General features: G+C 45.8%; 1 protein-coding gene across 18 annotated transcripts in view; it reads left to right on the forward strand.

Moving 5' to 3' along the window:
- CADPS (calcium dependent secretion activator) overlaps positions 1 to 15230 on the forward strand; it is a 211152-nt gene that overhangs the window by 43140 nt on the left and 152782 nt on the right. For all 18 annotated transcript variants that reach the window (XM_071813271.1, XM_071813272.1, XM_071813276.1 and 15 more), the window contains exon 3: positions 2343 to 2675. In XM_071813271.1, the coding sequence (XP_071669372.1) occupies positions 2343 to 2675 (333 nt within the window). The remainder of the gene's footprint in view (positions 1 to 2342; positions 2676 to 15230) is intronic.

The following is a 15230-nucleotide window of genomic DNA, read 5'->3' on the forward strand; positions in this document are numbered from 1 at the left end:
TGGGCCCAGAAAACTCCAACAGATGCTCCAGGAGAGCTTTTCTCATGTCCTTTTACTTCTAATGTGGAAAGCTTTGTCTCTCAACCAGCACTTTCTGCAGCATTCCCTTCAGCAGGTATTATGGAAATGCTTCGTTAGGCCCATTTCCACTCTGCTGTGGGCAGATAGAGCCAGGGCCACACATGACCTGGGGGACTCATCTATGAACGTGGCAGGAGCTCACAGAGGTCAGTTCCCTTCTGCCTGTGTCACTGTGTGCACCCACGCGAGGATTTTGCTCCAGTAATTCCAGGCTCCTGGCAATCCTACTAGGGAGTCTTACAGCCGGGTGATTCGCCTGGTATTTGCTGAAGAAAGCAGCTCACTCTACAGGACAAAACATGTCTTTTATCTTTTTTTATCTCCCAGTCTTTTTCTGCTGCTTTGTGTCTTACTGGCTTTCCTCAATGCCCGCCTCATCTCTGCCAGCAGCTCCTTTCGTCTGCTGACTGTTGCTCCACACCTGGGGCAGATAAATCGGGGCTGAGAGGAGATGGGGGTCAGGTCCCTCCACTTCCAGTACTGTCACCCTTCCAATGGGAACGAGGACCACAGATAACCACAGCCGCTGGTGCTGGCAAGTCATTAGTGCTGTCACACAGGGTCAGGCCCTTTGCTTGGAGAGGGGACATTAGAGCCAAGGGTGCTGCAGCTGACCTTGACCTCCCACTGTTCCCCACAGTCAGTGTATTGAGGATTTCATTGGCTGCGTTGGGAGCTTGGATTTTAATAGGTCTCACCTATTATTTGGAAGTACCCTCGCACAGCTGAAGTGTTATAACTCAGGTTTAAGCTCTGCAAGGAAATGAAGTGCATGCTGGTATCGTTTCAGTGTGGACTGAAGAGGCTGCTCATGTCATCCTACCTATCTTGTCTGCTGGGAGTGCTCTCCAGCATGATGATGTTGGAAGGAAACAGCCCAGCTCTTCCTCACCAGCGTTTTTGGGCTGGTCCTGGAGCAAAACTCACTGCCTCTGCCAACAGATGCCTGTGCTATCAAGCATCTGGGAACATGGAGTGCTGTGTTGCTGAATGATTAAAACAAAAAAAATCTAGCATGTCCTTAGGTCATCTTCACGTTCTTTAATAATTGAGAGCTGACAGATACACCCCTGTGCTGGCACAGCTTCTTCCCAGCCTGCTGCATTCATCCTTCTCAGCATCATTAATAAAACAGCAGTTCTTGCTGGGCACTGATTGCTCTCCTGTGTTCAGGGCTTGGGAGTGGAGTGCCAACACAATATTCCCCTGTCCCTCTCTCACCCTTCAGCTCTGTGTTGCTCCCACAGCATCTCCTGGTCTGCAGGGGTCTGTTGTGTTTTGACCCTTGTGCTGCTGTTGCAGTGGGAAGAACATCTTCATCAAACACCCCCTCCCTCCCTCACTCCCGCTGTTGGTGTCCTGCACCTTGCAGGCTGCTGTTTCTGCAGAGCCTCCCCAGAGCCTCAAGCTGCTCTGAACCATCTTGTGCTACTTCAGCAGAGCTGGAGCAGGAAGGAATTTGGCCTCATCCACCTGCGTCTGTGCCATCTTTTGATGATTTGTGTTGCCTCAGTGTTCGCCATCAGTTTGAAAAGATCAGGCCACTCATCCTTGTCCTTTACTGGGGCGTTTTAACAGTGCTGGTTGCCCAGCTTGGAGAGACCAAGGTATGGGAGAAGCAGCGACACACATGTGATTTAACTGAAGGTAACATTAATTAATAAAATGTTATTCCTGTCATCTTATGACAGAAGAGCAGTCTGCAAAGATCTCCTCCAGTGTAGTAGCTTAATGTGAGCCTGGTCCTTGCACTGATCAGAGGTTTCCCAGGAGCCTGGCTGCCGGATAAAAGTAATGCAATGCTGTTGACTTGAGTAAGTGCACACTGTTGGAGGGAGCCCAGTCGTCCTACTCAAGTCAACAGCATTGCATTACTAGGTGAATGTAGTTGTACAATAACTCCCTTATTAAAACATTTGATAGAGCAAAATAGAATCCTGTTTTCCCAAAGGGAATTTATGTGTCTGGTGAGGTGCGATCGCAACATCATGTAAAGTCCTAATTGCATCAAAATGTTCTATTTTAGTGGATGCAAAACAGAAGCTTCACCTGATTTCATTATACTTCCCAAAGTAGAGCTGAAACCTCTGTCCATCTGGCAACATGGGGTTGTCGAATGAGGAGTTGGAAAGTGCACTGACAGCCAGATATCAGCTTCCCAGGACTGAAACCACATTTTGTGGTACTTAAGGAGGAATTTATTTTTTTTTCTTTTTTTCTTTTCAAACCTGACACCATTTGAAGTCATTCCTTTTTTGCAGGTATTCTTGAAAAGCGACCGTGTTGCAAGGATGGTGCAGAGTGGTGGGTGCTCAGCGAATGATTCCCGGGAGGTTTTCAAGAAGCACATTGAGAAGAGGGTGCGAAGCCTGCCAGAAATCGATGGCCTCAGCAAGGAGACAGTCTTGAGCTCTTGGATGGCAAAGTTTGATGCTATTTACCGTGGGGAAGAGGATCCCCGCAAGCAGCAGGCCAGGATGACTGCGAGCGCTGCTTCTGAGCTCATCCTGAGCAAGGAGCAGCTCTATGAAATGTTCCAGAACATTTTGGGGATCAAGAAATTTGAGCATCAGCTTCTTTACAATGCGTGTCAGGTAAGGTCCTTCTCCCAGGAAGGAATGGCAAGGTGTGTCTTGGGGAAGGGGTTGCCAATAGGAAATAATGCTATTATGAACTGGATATTTTGGATCTGACCAAGCTGTTTTTGAGAGAACTTACACTAGGGAAGGGGATTTTGGTTCATGGTGGGACTTCTGCACTGCTGGTTATGTTCTAGCTGTCCAGTTGGGCCTCCTCCTCTTGCTTGTGCTTGTTTTCTCGTGCTTGGTTGTTTGGGGTTTTGCGCAGATGTTTCAGGTCCTTATATAAAATTTTATTTCCTGAAGTCCCATAGAATTGCTGAGATGGGAAACATTTATTCCTCCAGCTCAGTGTCTGGATGAACAGGTCTTTGGTGCCTAAGTGGGCTGTTTTGCTGTGTCCTGCTTGCCTTTCCGCTGTCACACCACCAATCTGAATGACAGCAGTACATTCTTGCAGCCTGCAATAACCTTATTAGCACTTGAAGCTCAGATGCCCCTGGGGTGGATGTCTTATGCATACTTGATTCTCCTTAAGTAAAAGGAGCTTCTGTGACCCCTGCGTGCCCATGGTGGAAGGAGAGAGAATCCCAAACCCCCATGATCTCTGCCTGCATGGATGAGTTCCCAGATAGGTTAAGACCTTTCCCTATTTCTCTCTTTTTTTTTGCCCCAGTAAGAGCCAGTTCCCCAGAGGTGTGGAGCTGGGACTCTGCAGTGCTGCTTGCTTTTCTAGCAGCTCTTGCTGAGGGCTGGCAGTGGCTGTCCAGGCTGTTGCTGACCCAGATTACAGTCTCCTGCTATCTGATATAAATATCGCCGGTGAGATAAAGGATGTCAGAGTCACAGGGAGGGTGAAGTGGTGCTGTGGAAAGTTTTTGGAGGAGAAGCAGACCTCAGTCTCTTCCCTGTAATTCAGGGATTCAACTTCTTATTGAAATTAATACATTCGAGACCAATTTTGTCTGTCTAGACATTTCCAGTTCTTTACAAGACATAGAAAATTATGTTTGATCTGTTTTTTCTCCTGTAAAGAGCTTAATTATCTTCCATTTGTTGTTCTTGATCTCAGACCTTTATGGCAGAGTGGGGAGAGGATAATAAATGTCTCTGAGTAAGACATCTTCATGGCAGAAAGGCAACAGCAAGGACTGCCTCAATCCTCATAAATTATGTTTACAAACCAGATTTTGTGCCTCTGTCCTCTGTTGGAGGACTTCTTTAAAATCAAAACAATAATATCTTTAGTGACGCGTTGAGAGCTGAGTCAGTTCTACAGCTGTTTTTTTAACTTAAACCCACTCAAACCCTGTGTCTCTCATCTTTCCTTGACCTGTGCTTGACTAAGGAACTAGGGTGGTTTTGTGTATGTGTGATCCTGCCCTCTTGTTTTGTGGTTCCCAGTGATGCAGAAAACAGTATTTAATCATGGCTGTGCTGTTTTGTGGATGATCTCTGCTTACGAGAGCCTTTCTGGCTGACACCATGAACCCAGTGGCTGCTCCCTGCAAATTGCTCTGTTGCATCAAACAACCTGTTTCCTGCGGCAGGTCCTAGTTTTACTCTGAAAGAGAAGGATTTAATTCCGTGTCTTTTCCAATACTCGGAGGCAGCAAACCTATAATTTAAACTTTTAGAGAAAGACATAATTTCTATTGAAAGCAAGCATTAGCATGGGAGTTACTCTCTGTATAATACCTGGATAGTGAGGATTAACTATGCAGAAGGGAAAGCCCTTTACACAAGCCACAGCTCAGGAAGCTGCAAGGCCAGCAGTCATTCAGACATTTGGTGTTTTCCTGGGGTACAGTGTGAGTGGTTATGGTGCCAGCGTGGTGGGGTGGGATCCTGCACCATGGGGACCAGAGGCAGGAGGAGGTTGCTTCTTCACCAGAGCTGGAGGGGAGAGCAGAATATTATACGTAATGAGCAGTGATTCAGTAACCTGCTCCTTTCCCCTCATGAAAACTTCCTCCTGACCTCGCATGATGAAGCATTGGCATCAGCCCTAGAACAGATCTTTCCCTCCTAAAATTTAGTAGCAAATTATATCCTGCTGTAACTCCAAAAGCTCTTGGTGTTTGCACAGGGCAGATTTCAAAGCCACAACAGCAGCTGGGTGCCTGATTGCTCCGGGCTGGAGATGCAAATCCAGCCCTGGGCACACTGCCCTTCGTGGCTTGGAAATTCTCCTGTGTTGTAACCTCTTGGAATGCGCTGAGCCACTCTGGACCGGCAACATCTCGGATGTGGGACATCTGACACCAATTAGGGAGCCAGAGGCGCTTGCCAATGTTATGGCAATAAAACTAGAGACATCCAGAGAGAGAAGTACTGCGTGTGCAGCATTGCAGCAGCCTGGATGGATACTGGGTGGGAGAGGAGAGGGGGCAATCGTCAGGGAGGATCCGATCCCTGCCTTGCATTTACCTGCGATGGTTGCAGGGCTGGGACACGCTTCTGCGGGACTTCCTTCTAGAGACTCTCTCTTTCCCCCCACCACTTGGCATTTTCATAAATTGTAATTTATGGTGAGGGGCCTGGAGCACAAGTCTTATGAGTAACAGTTGAGGGAACTGGGGCTATTTAGCCTGGAAGAAATGAGGCTGAGGGGAGACCTTATCACTCTACAACTACCTGAAAGGAGGTTGTAGCATGGAGGGGTTGATCTCTTCTCTCAAGTAACAATCGATAGGACAAGAGGAAATGGCCTCAAGTTGCACCACGGGAGGTTCAGATTGGATATCAGGAAAAAATTATTTATGGAAAGGGTTGTCAGGCATTGGAACAGGCTGCCCAGGGCAGTGGTGGAGTCACCATCCCTGGAGGGGTTTAAAAGGCATTTAGACGAGATTCTTAGGGACATGGTTTAGTGCTGGAGTTAGATTAGGTTATGGTTGGACTTGATTATCCTGAGGGTCTATGATTCCATGATTTGCTGCCTCTGGCTCTCAGTTTGACCAGTCAATTTCTGGAAACACCCCTGCTCTGCAACCGTGTCCTGGAATCAGCAGTGAGTTCCCTTCCCGGCTGTGTTTGGAGACACCCCTGCCTGCAGTCGTGCTCACAGCACAGAGCACACCCATTGGGATTTGGGGCATTGGCCCCATACCCCCTAAAAATAGTCATTGATTTCCATCATGCTGTTTTGTTTTAGTCCAGATTGTAAGTCAGTCAGAGTCAGCCTAAGCAGTGCTCATTTGCCTTTCTGTGAAGACACACTGACTCTGTTGGTCTGACTCTTGTCTCATCAGAGTTAATTGGAAGTACAGCTTAAATCTTTTTCTTAATAATTTGATTGAAGCTTCTGTTGCCTGTTCCATAAGAGCAAAATATTTTATATATTCTGTTTGGGAATAAGCTTTAAATAAAAGGAAAACACTGTCTGTTATTTTCCTGGATGTGCTGAAATTACAATATTCCCAGAAACGCCACATGGGCTCAAGTTGCGACCATGTGGGTGATTAAAACCTCTGCTTTCCTGCCCATGCCCACCACAGACCCTGTTTGGGCAGCACAGTGCAGTGCCAGCCCCAGGCTGTGTGCTGAGACTGAGCAAACCTCCCAAATTAACATGGGCTAATAAAGAACTTCCCAGCAATGGTCTGCCTCGGTCTAAGCTACGCTTAATTTTGACCTACACTTGTCTGCTGTGCATGGGAGGAATTGGGAAGATAGAGCATTTCTGCTGGCAGGCTGTCTGGATGCCATCACTCATTCTGGAGCAGGAGCTCCAGTTTATCAGTCAATCACCTGTGCCTAGAAAAGCAAAGCCAATCAGCTTCTCCAGTGTTCCCATCGGGTGGGAGCTCTGACGTGCTCTCCCTTGCTGTAGTGTGCGGGCTGAAACTGTCCCAGCAGCTGTGCAAGGAGGCGAGGGATAACGAGGCTTTGCCTGGTTGTTGTCCTCCTAAAGCATGAGCTGGAATGGTGCTGGGAACCCCAAACACTTGTTTGAACCTCTCCTGTGGTCAGAAGAAGGTGCTTTTTTCCATGTGGCCTTCTGTTACATCATGCTCACTGATTTCATGATGATTACATCACTGGGACTGTATTTTCATTCACTTCTGAAATTATATTTTGTTTGTGCAGAAGGAGGATGATTCCCAAAGGGATTTTTTTAATACAGTGTCTCCAGGTGGTATGAGATAAGTGTATTTTTAATATGATAGCAGTGATATAGCAGGATTTAAGATAGCAACAGAGCAAAAGGGATTGATGCAGTTGGAAAGGCTTTTGGGAAACAAAGATGAGAAATGGTGCTGTGGCAGAATAGTGCGGAGATCATGGTGCTGTTAAGCACAACCTCTGAATAGAACATTTTAAATAATACACAGAGGCTTAAGTTTTTAGCATAACACACACTGTGTTGGTGTTTCCGCTCCACTGGAGTCAGCTTGGGATTTGAGTGTCTCTGGCTCCAGCAGAGAGCTCCTCTGCTGTTCGAGAAGCACCATGGCAGGAGAAGTGTGTTTCATTCTTGGGTTTCTGGTCCAGAACCTGTTGGCAAGGCTTGAGTTTAGCTTTTCTGCTTTGTAATTCACTTGTGACTGTGAGAGAGTCATACAGGAGCTGTTTTCTATGAGTGCTTGGCAATTCCAAACTTGGGTCTTTGCTGCAGTCGGCTTGTCCTTGGGCACAAGCGCTGTATTTCCCACTGACCTTCTTGATGGCGGAATTACTGCAGCTTCTCTGCAAATTAGTTTGTGGTGTTCTGGCCATCTTGCCCTTCTGCAGCAGTAGAGCAATGATTTACTTTTCTATCTCAAGCTGTGCTTGAAACTCATTTTTAGCTACAGTGAGCAGAGAAGGAGCCAGTACAGTGCTGCCCAGTTAATACAGCAGCAGTAGCTGGTGTCCAGACCAGATCTACGGTGAGCTGCACGCTTCCATCCTCCTGCTTTGGAGGAAATGCTGGGCTCTTGGGCTGACCATGCAGGACTGTCGGAGTTCACAGGCTTCACAATGACACTTTATTTTCTTTTCTGGGCCTGAAGTGTCCTGTAAACTGTGGCGTTAAATGTGCAAAATACATGTGCTAAGCTTCCAATTTTATCTAATTAACTTAGATATTAGATTTGAAAACAAATAGCTAAATGTCCGGGTAGAAGGTGAAACATCAGAGAAGTATGCATGTGTGGGTGGGCTACAACACAGACCAAGTCCCATCAATGTCATAGAATAATTTCTGGTGCCTATTTCACCTAAAGCCTCTAACCATTGCAATTGGCATTGTTTCATAAGTTTTGGGGACCTGTGATTTTAGCTAGGAAATATTTCAACCCAAATTTTGCCAACCAGAGCTGGCTTAAAACTGGAGTTCACTGTTTTGACATTTATTTTTGCAGCTGAATCGGGACACTGTGTCCAAAGGCTGACGTTTCTCACAAAGCAGAAAGTTCCCCTGCCAAAAAAAATTCATTTCAGAAGCATTAGCAGAAAAGATATTTATTATTTCTGTCCTGAATCAAATGTTTGATTTTAGCTCAAGTCAGTATTAGAGATGATTTGCTGAGGTGGTGTGTCACATTCTACCCCTCTCTCATCTCTGGAATTTGGGTGGTTTTCCCAAACTTTGTTTCTTGACTCGCAGTGGTGCATTGAACCCATTGCAGAGATGCTGCAGTTGGTACTTGAAAGATGCAGCCCAGGTTATGGGAGAAACAAGTAAGGACAGAAACTCCTGTGAGGCACTGCAACAGCTCAGAGAGGGATGTGAGGGTTAAGGTGACCTCAGAATAAATGTTTGGTTTCTGCGTATCCTCCCCAAATCAAGTCTTTAATTTAGGTTTTTCTAGTGAAAAATTCCCAGACATACCTTGCAATGAGAATTGAGCCCGGGGTGCTGTGCACAGCGTGGAGTTACCTGTCTGTGCCCATCTCAGGGATACAGGGATTTAGAATCAGATCATTCCCTTCTGCTCCATGTTTATAATTTTTGGTGAACATAAAGCAATTCCTTTTTTATTCTAGCTTCATCTTGGAGCTCATCACTTATGAAATGGCCATCTGCAGTTTCAGCAGTAAGCCTGGCTCTAATGACCCCTCCAAAAGGGCACGAGGTTTGCTTCAGCCCCAGAGCCCCTGCAAACAGGCTGTCACAGGATGGTGGTGACAAGCTGGGGATGCTGCGCGCAAGGACCACGCTGGCTGGTCAGCCTCCACGGGCTCCTCTCTCCTGGGCTGGCTACCTGGATGCTGCAGATGACCAGCAGCTTCGGTCAGCACTGCTGTACCTTTTGCAAATCCCCAGGACAGCAGCCAGACACCTTGGCTTTTTTTTTTCCCCCTCTTTAACTTGAAAACACCATTCAGTCTCTCCGCCTGTTTTCACACTGTGGGCTCTATCCCCTCTCCTTAAAACAAAGCCACTGCCAATAAAAGTGGGTTAAGGTGGTTTTGAGATGATGAAAAGCCTCAAAATCCATAAAGCATCATACTCTGTTTTCAGTAATTCAGTATTTATTTCCATGGAAACAGAAATGGCAGCCTGGAGCCTTCTGCAGGGTTGTAATTACTCCTGTACCAGGCAGTGGCAGCTGCAGCATGCCTGTCAGGGCTCGAGCATCTCCCAAAGTCAGCAGTGATTTAGCGCCTGATGGGAAATTGGAAAACGGAAAAGCCTTGGGAAGTGAATTAAATTTTCCCCTTCATGGTAACGCCACACAGATACACGTGGTCCTTCAGGGAGGAGGAGCAATTGCCCTTCTTTGGTGTGATATTTTAAAGAATGATGTTGGAATGGGAGGGCAGAGAAACTGAGAGGGACAGTGCGATGTCAGGGATGGGGTGAGTGTGATGTCTGGCTCTGCTGGACCCTTGGCTGCCAGCAACCCCGTTTGGGAGAGGTTTGCTGATGGATATCACCCAGGAGGTACAGATCAGTCCCCCGATTGTCCCTGTTGGTCCAACGCACTGCAAAAACAGTGACCCTGCATCACTTAGTGTCTTTATAATCAGTAACAGGAGAAGTGGTTGAGATGGGACATCTGTCTGCTCCCACATCCGACACCCGCTCCCATGCAGCATCCTATGGAGAGCTGCAGGGAGGAGCTCAGAACAGTTGGAGGGGGACAAGGTGGCAAGCAGGGTGGCACTGCCAGCCCAGCAGTGTGCCACATGCTGCTGCCTTTTGAGGAGGAAAATGCAGCGATCACTCTCTACCAGGGTGGGACCCGCTCACCCCAGCTGTCAGCACCATGTGTCTGATTCACACAGACACGTATGTACCTACATCCGTGAGCTGTAGGATCAGCTTATGTTCTGTGCTGTTACAGACTTAGAGAGCAATCTTGGCCCCTGTAATTAAATTTCAAGCAAATTAGCTCTTCTATTAAACAAAATAAATCTGATGTAGCCTAATGCTGTATTCTCTAGCTATGGCTGATCAATCGCTCCTGCAAAGAGCAGGCAAATGCTGCTGAGCAGATGGTCTTGGCTGAGGCATGGTCAATTAAACTAATTAAAGATGCTTTCATTTAATCAGAGGGTGTTTTAACCCTGTTATCTGCCAGTTGGGGATGTATGTTTTCGTGCTCTAGGAACTTTGAGTTCTGGTCCTACTGTGGACATCTTCTGGTTTTACAGTCGCTTTACAGAAACCAGGCTAGAGTGTGCAACCAAAGAGCAAATGTTTAGAAGATAAATTATAATGTCATGCAACAATAGACTTGCAGAGGAAAAGTCAGTCATTTTCTTCTAACACTACCCAAAGATGTTTATTTGAAGAACCGTTCTGCGCTGAATCCTTCCCACGCTACCTCCTGCCAGCCTTCCCTCCGGGTTTAGGGGTGTGGATACCTCTCCACAGCCAAATGTCACTTGTTCCACCGAAACAAGCAGTGACTGGTTATGGTGCGTTATTTAAGGGACAGAAAATGTTTTCAGCATCTAGACTGGTTCTAGAGCAGAGGAGCAGCCTCTTATTTCTGCTCTTTGCTGCCACGCAAAACATTTTGGCTGCTGGGAGCCCCTCCGCCACAGGATTCTGGAGATGGATTTAATTCCTGATTTGCTGCGAAAGTCTCTGAGCCAAAGCCCTGTTTCAGTTTGCTTAATAGAGCACTCAGTTGTTAATTGTCACAATTGGGCACCCTCTGCTAATGCATCCAGACTGTTTATGATCCCTTGCTGGGCAGCACCGAGGGGCTGCGACACACCAGGACCAGTGGTCTGCTGCATTTCCAGCAGCTCATACCAATTAAATCGGAAACAGTTGTGCTTTATCCAGGGGCCACAAGGGCAACTTCACGTTTTGGACCAGATCTGTCCTGCTCCAGCAATATTGATCCCTGCAGGTGCGTTAGGGCTAAAGTCAGGTTGATTTTTCAAGATGTTCATCGTTTGTGAAATGGTTTTTATTCATGTATTTAGCAAGGGGGTTTTGTGGTGCAGTGTCAGCTGAATGTTCTTCGTTGTCTGTGTGGACTGGTTAATTTCCACAGTTTAAGGTTTAAATTACCATCAAAGTATCTCTTCAGTTTTATTTTTGTTTCAGTTGGCCCATGAATACTTTTCATCATCTGCATTCATGCTGCAAAGGAATACATAAAAAAATAACCATGGTTACCTTATAAAATATCAATAACTTAACATTTTCGATCTACCTGAACCCCTCTATTTAGGGACTGCTAATTCTCCTATTTCGCTGAAAATGTAGTTATTGACATGACTTTCCTGCTTCTTAGCCAGATTTTTTTTTTCCATCGGATCAGGAGCATCATTTGAAACAGATGTTTATTAATACAATTCAATTTCCCTACCACCACCTTGCATTCTGGAAAAAATAAGTTGAGTGGTGAATTCCTGGCTCTAGGTAGGAGCAATTAGGTGAAAGTAGGGAGGACTGAAGTAGCTGTTGATGTGCTGATCTGCTGATGCTGCCTTTTGCAGACTTGCAGAGGTCTCTGGGAAGGGAAACAGCTGAGATTATTAGCTGAGAGAGCTCTTCTGGTGTCTGCTGCCTCTGTGAGCACCTGGTGGGTTCCATTTCTCAGCTTTGGTGTAGGGATAGAGCAGAGGAGAGGGCCAGGAAGATGGACCTCTCCTGGCACTGCGGTGTAGAGGGAGGTGCAGAAGCAGTGAGGAAGGTTTTGTAGTAGCTACAGAAGTAGGAAAGGTTCTTAAGCATCATTCAATGTGACAATGTTTGGGTGTTATAGCTTGAAACCATTTCGGTGGAGAGGAAATTTGGGATGGCACAAAAGGTGTTCACTTTGTATTGGCAGAGAGGAGACTACTGATGAGAAATGGGGGAGCAAGTGGAGAAGCTGTTGAATTCAGGGAAACCGCTTTGCACTGAAAGACCCAGCAATTTCATGGGCACATTGGCACTGCTCAGGATGGCCCAGCCTCAAAACACCTGGTCGGTCTGCCCAAGAAGCCAAACATGGTCCATCATGGAGGGGGCAGTAGCCGAAGGTGATACATAGATTCAGATGTTTATTGCTAATCTCTCCCTCAAAAAACAGCACGAAATGTAACTGAAGTAGATTGTAGCACAGATTCTGAGTTGGGCTTCCACATGGTCTGATTCCCAGAGGTGGGATTCGACTCTCAAAATGCTATGCTTATTTTGAGCAATCCCTCTTGCTGCCCTGAATTCAGTGCAAGCCACCATAAGTAAAAACCAGTTTCTAGCATGTCCTGTGTTTTATTAGGAAAGAAAAATGTCACTCCTCCTGTTTGTCTTTCCCTCAACCAGAGATGGTGAGCAGAAGACGTGACGAAGAAATGACCCCACTAGCCCTCTTCAAAGAAAGTAATCTTGTTTTTCCTTTGAGCAGCATTTGTTCCCTGCAGTACACGTTCCTGTCAATCAGCCCAGGAGGCCCTGGGAGACAGAAGGGGTGTTATCCAGACCTCTCTCTCTTTAAGCAAGGAACTGCTAACTGCAAAAGAACCCATATGTGATGCTTATCTCAAGGAAGGCTGGAATACTTAATAAGACATAACTGGTGCATGACCCTGCACTGTGTTAATCCCTCTCGTTCTCTTCCTTTTAACTGGAAATACAATGCAACCCTAGAATTTAATTTTGCTCGTAGGTCTTTAAATCTAATTTGAATTCCGCATGAAAAACCTGAGTGCTTTGCAGCATTTCAACCCTCACTCATGTGTTTTATCACAGAAATCCTAGTGCTCTCCTGGGGACCTTTCAATGCCTATCTCATGAGAAAAATGGAAAGATAGTCACACATAGCAGGGATTGTATGTGGTTGTGCTGGAGGCTTGTGCCAGAGCTTCAGGGTCTTCATTTCAACAAGCAATGTCTGGTCAGAGAACCTAGACTGGTTTTCACTGAGCTGTGCTAGCCTAATGTTACACACTCTGCTTTCAGTTTTCTTTTCATCATCTTAGATAGGGAGATCATTCTTGTGACACACATCATCCACTAAGCGAATATTTTGAAAGTTCTGCATTAATATTTTACTGAGTTTTCTCTAATCTTATTTCTGAAAGATGTGATTTCTCCAAGGTTGCTTCTACTCCTTTGCAATTCATATTATGTTCAGTATTCCAGAAAAGAGAATGATTTTTTTTTTTTTAAATATCTTTCACCTGTCCTTTCCTCCATTCCCTACATTTCATTCTTCAGATTACCAGTGTTTCCTTGTTACTTGACAAACACTTCATGCCACAGCTTGGGATGTGATAGACAGTGTCATTTTAATTCAGAAGATACTTTGGGAGTCAGATGGATCAGACCATAGAAAGTACTCCATGAATATAAAATAGAGCTGGGTTAATCTTCCAGTTTGCATCTAAAAAAGTACCGAAATAAAAAGAGAAGAGGTATATTTCTTAAGAGAAATGACGTGCCGAGAATTTTCTTCAAAAAGATATCAAAGTAAGTATGTATTTGTTCCCACTGAGCTGACTGTAAATTTGGAAATGATCAACAAACTAGATTTCACGCATTTCAAAGGATCAGTCTCAATATCCCAAACTACAGGGAATGCAACTTATGTAAGCTATTCCTTACCTCTGCTTCAGTGTTGAGTTTTCATATTCAGTATACTACATTTTTTTTCTGGATTCTGCTCATGTTTTGTGAGATATTACAGTGCGAGTTCAATAGGGAACTGGATGCGAGAGAGCTTCAAACACAGCCTCTCATGTATTTAAAAGGCAGCTATAATAGCTCAACGTCAAATAAAAACAGTGCTGGCCTCTATTGCACAGACTTTACTGCATAATGCAGGGCGGCAGTGATCTCTCCTAGCAGGAATGATCTGTGCATGTGTTTTTCATGTGTTGTAGCCTTAGGTCCAGTTCTTTTGTCTCTGAAATAGAGGACAGTAAGAAGATGAGGAGGTGATGGCACAATACGCTTTGTTATTCAGTATGAAGTCTTTGTAGAAACGTCATTGCAACAAAAGGGGAAACACAATCGCATTCGCCAATTTAACAGAGTATGATGGTGTAACAACCATTCCTTCCAAAGAGGATTTTGAGATCAAAGGCAATATCGAGCTGAAGTTCCCCATATAATATGGGAAGGCTTAGAAGACAAGGGAGAGAGGCGTAAACCTCTTGAGCAGCCAGCTTGAAGTCAGACTTGAGGGACACCTGTGTTTTGCTGGAGATGCTGTGAAGCTGAGGACTGTAGATATTTGACATCGATAGCTACATCAGGGAAGTGAGCAGAGTTTCCCAGCACGGCTGTGTGTGAGCCCCAAGTGCTTGTGGCCCAGGAGAGCGCAGTGCGGGCTGAGGATTGGAGGTGGAACCTCGGGATGTCCTTGTGTCACTGAGCTCCAACCAAGGCTCCTGGGCACTGATGGAGCTGAGCTGCCTGCTCATGTGTTTGTGCTCGAGCCTTATTAGAGTGTGCAGAGAAGGGTCCAGTTCAAATTATAGGCATTTCCCACAACAATGGAGAACAAAGTGCAGATGCTTAATTTTGCTGTCTTCTTCTGAGCGTGCTGCCAGGGGCAAGAGGTTTGCAGTGACTAAAGGTGCTGGGGAGAAAGGAAACACAGTGACCATGACCCATGGAGAAGCACACAGAGACTTTGCCCAACTCCCTGCTGAGCATTGGTTGAATGTACATACTCGTTCTTGTGGGTGCTGGGATGTGCCCGGTGCTCATTTCTGCATCTTGACCGACTGCTGCCTGTGTTTACAGCTCTGCTGGGAACAGCAGTGATCTTGCAGGTCTCCAGTCCTCATTATACCACAGGAAGGGGAATTGGTCAACATACTGAGGGTATTTGGCTCCAGGTATCAACATGAAAAGGTAAAACATCCGGGGAATACCAGGTCACTGACAAGGCCAGGAGATCTTGGCAGGTAACAGATTGCAGTAGGACGCCGGCAGGAAACGTCGAGCTTAAGGCTTTACTCCTTGGTTGTTCCTTAGCGGAAGGAGCATCAGTGAAGAATTTCCTTGTTCCCAAGCTGAGGACCATGAGCTGTTTGCTTTTGTGGAGCATTTTACTAAACATAACTAACTGTTTTTGTGATCTAGCTAAGTCCAGAAATGACAGTGAGAAAGTCTTTTGGGTGCTTTAAATTATAGAATTCTAATAGTAGAGTAATGAAATGGTCTATTATTTGTTCTCGACA

This window comes from Patagioenas fasciata, chromosome 10 (genome assembly GCF_037038585.1).
Source record: "Patagioenas fasciata isolate bPatFas1 chromosome 10, bPatFas1.hap1, whole genome shotgun sequence".
In the NCBI taxonomy this organism is placed as follows: Eukaryota; Metazoa; Chordata; class Aves; order Columbiformes; family Columbidae; genus Patagioenas; species Patagioenas fasciata.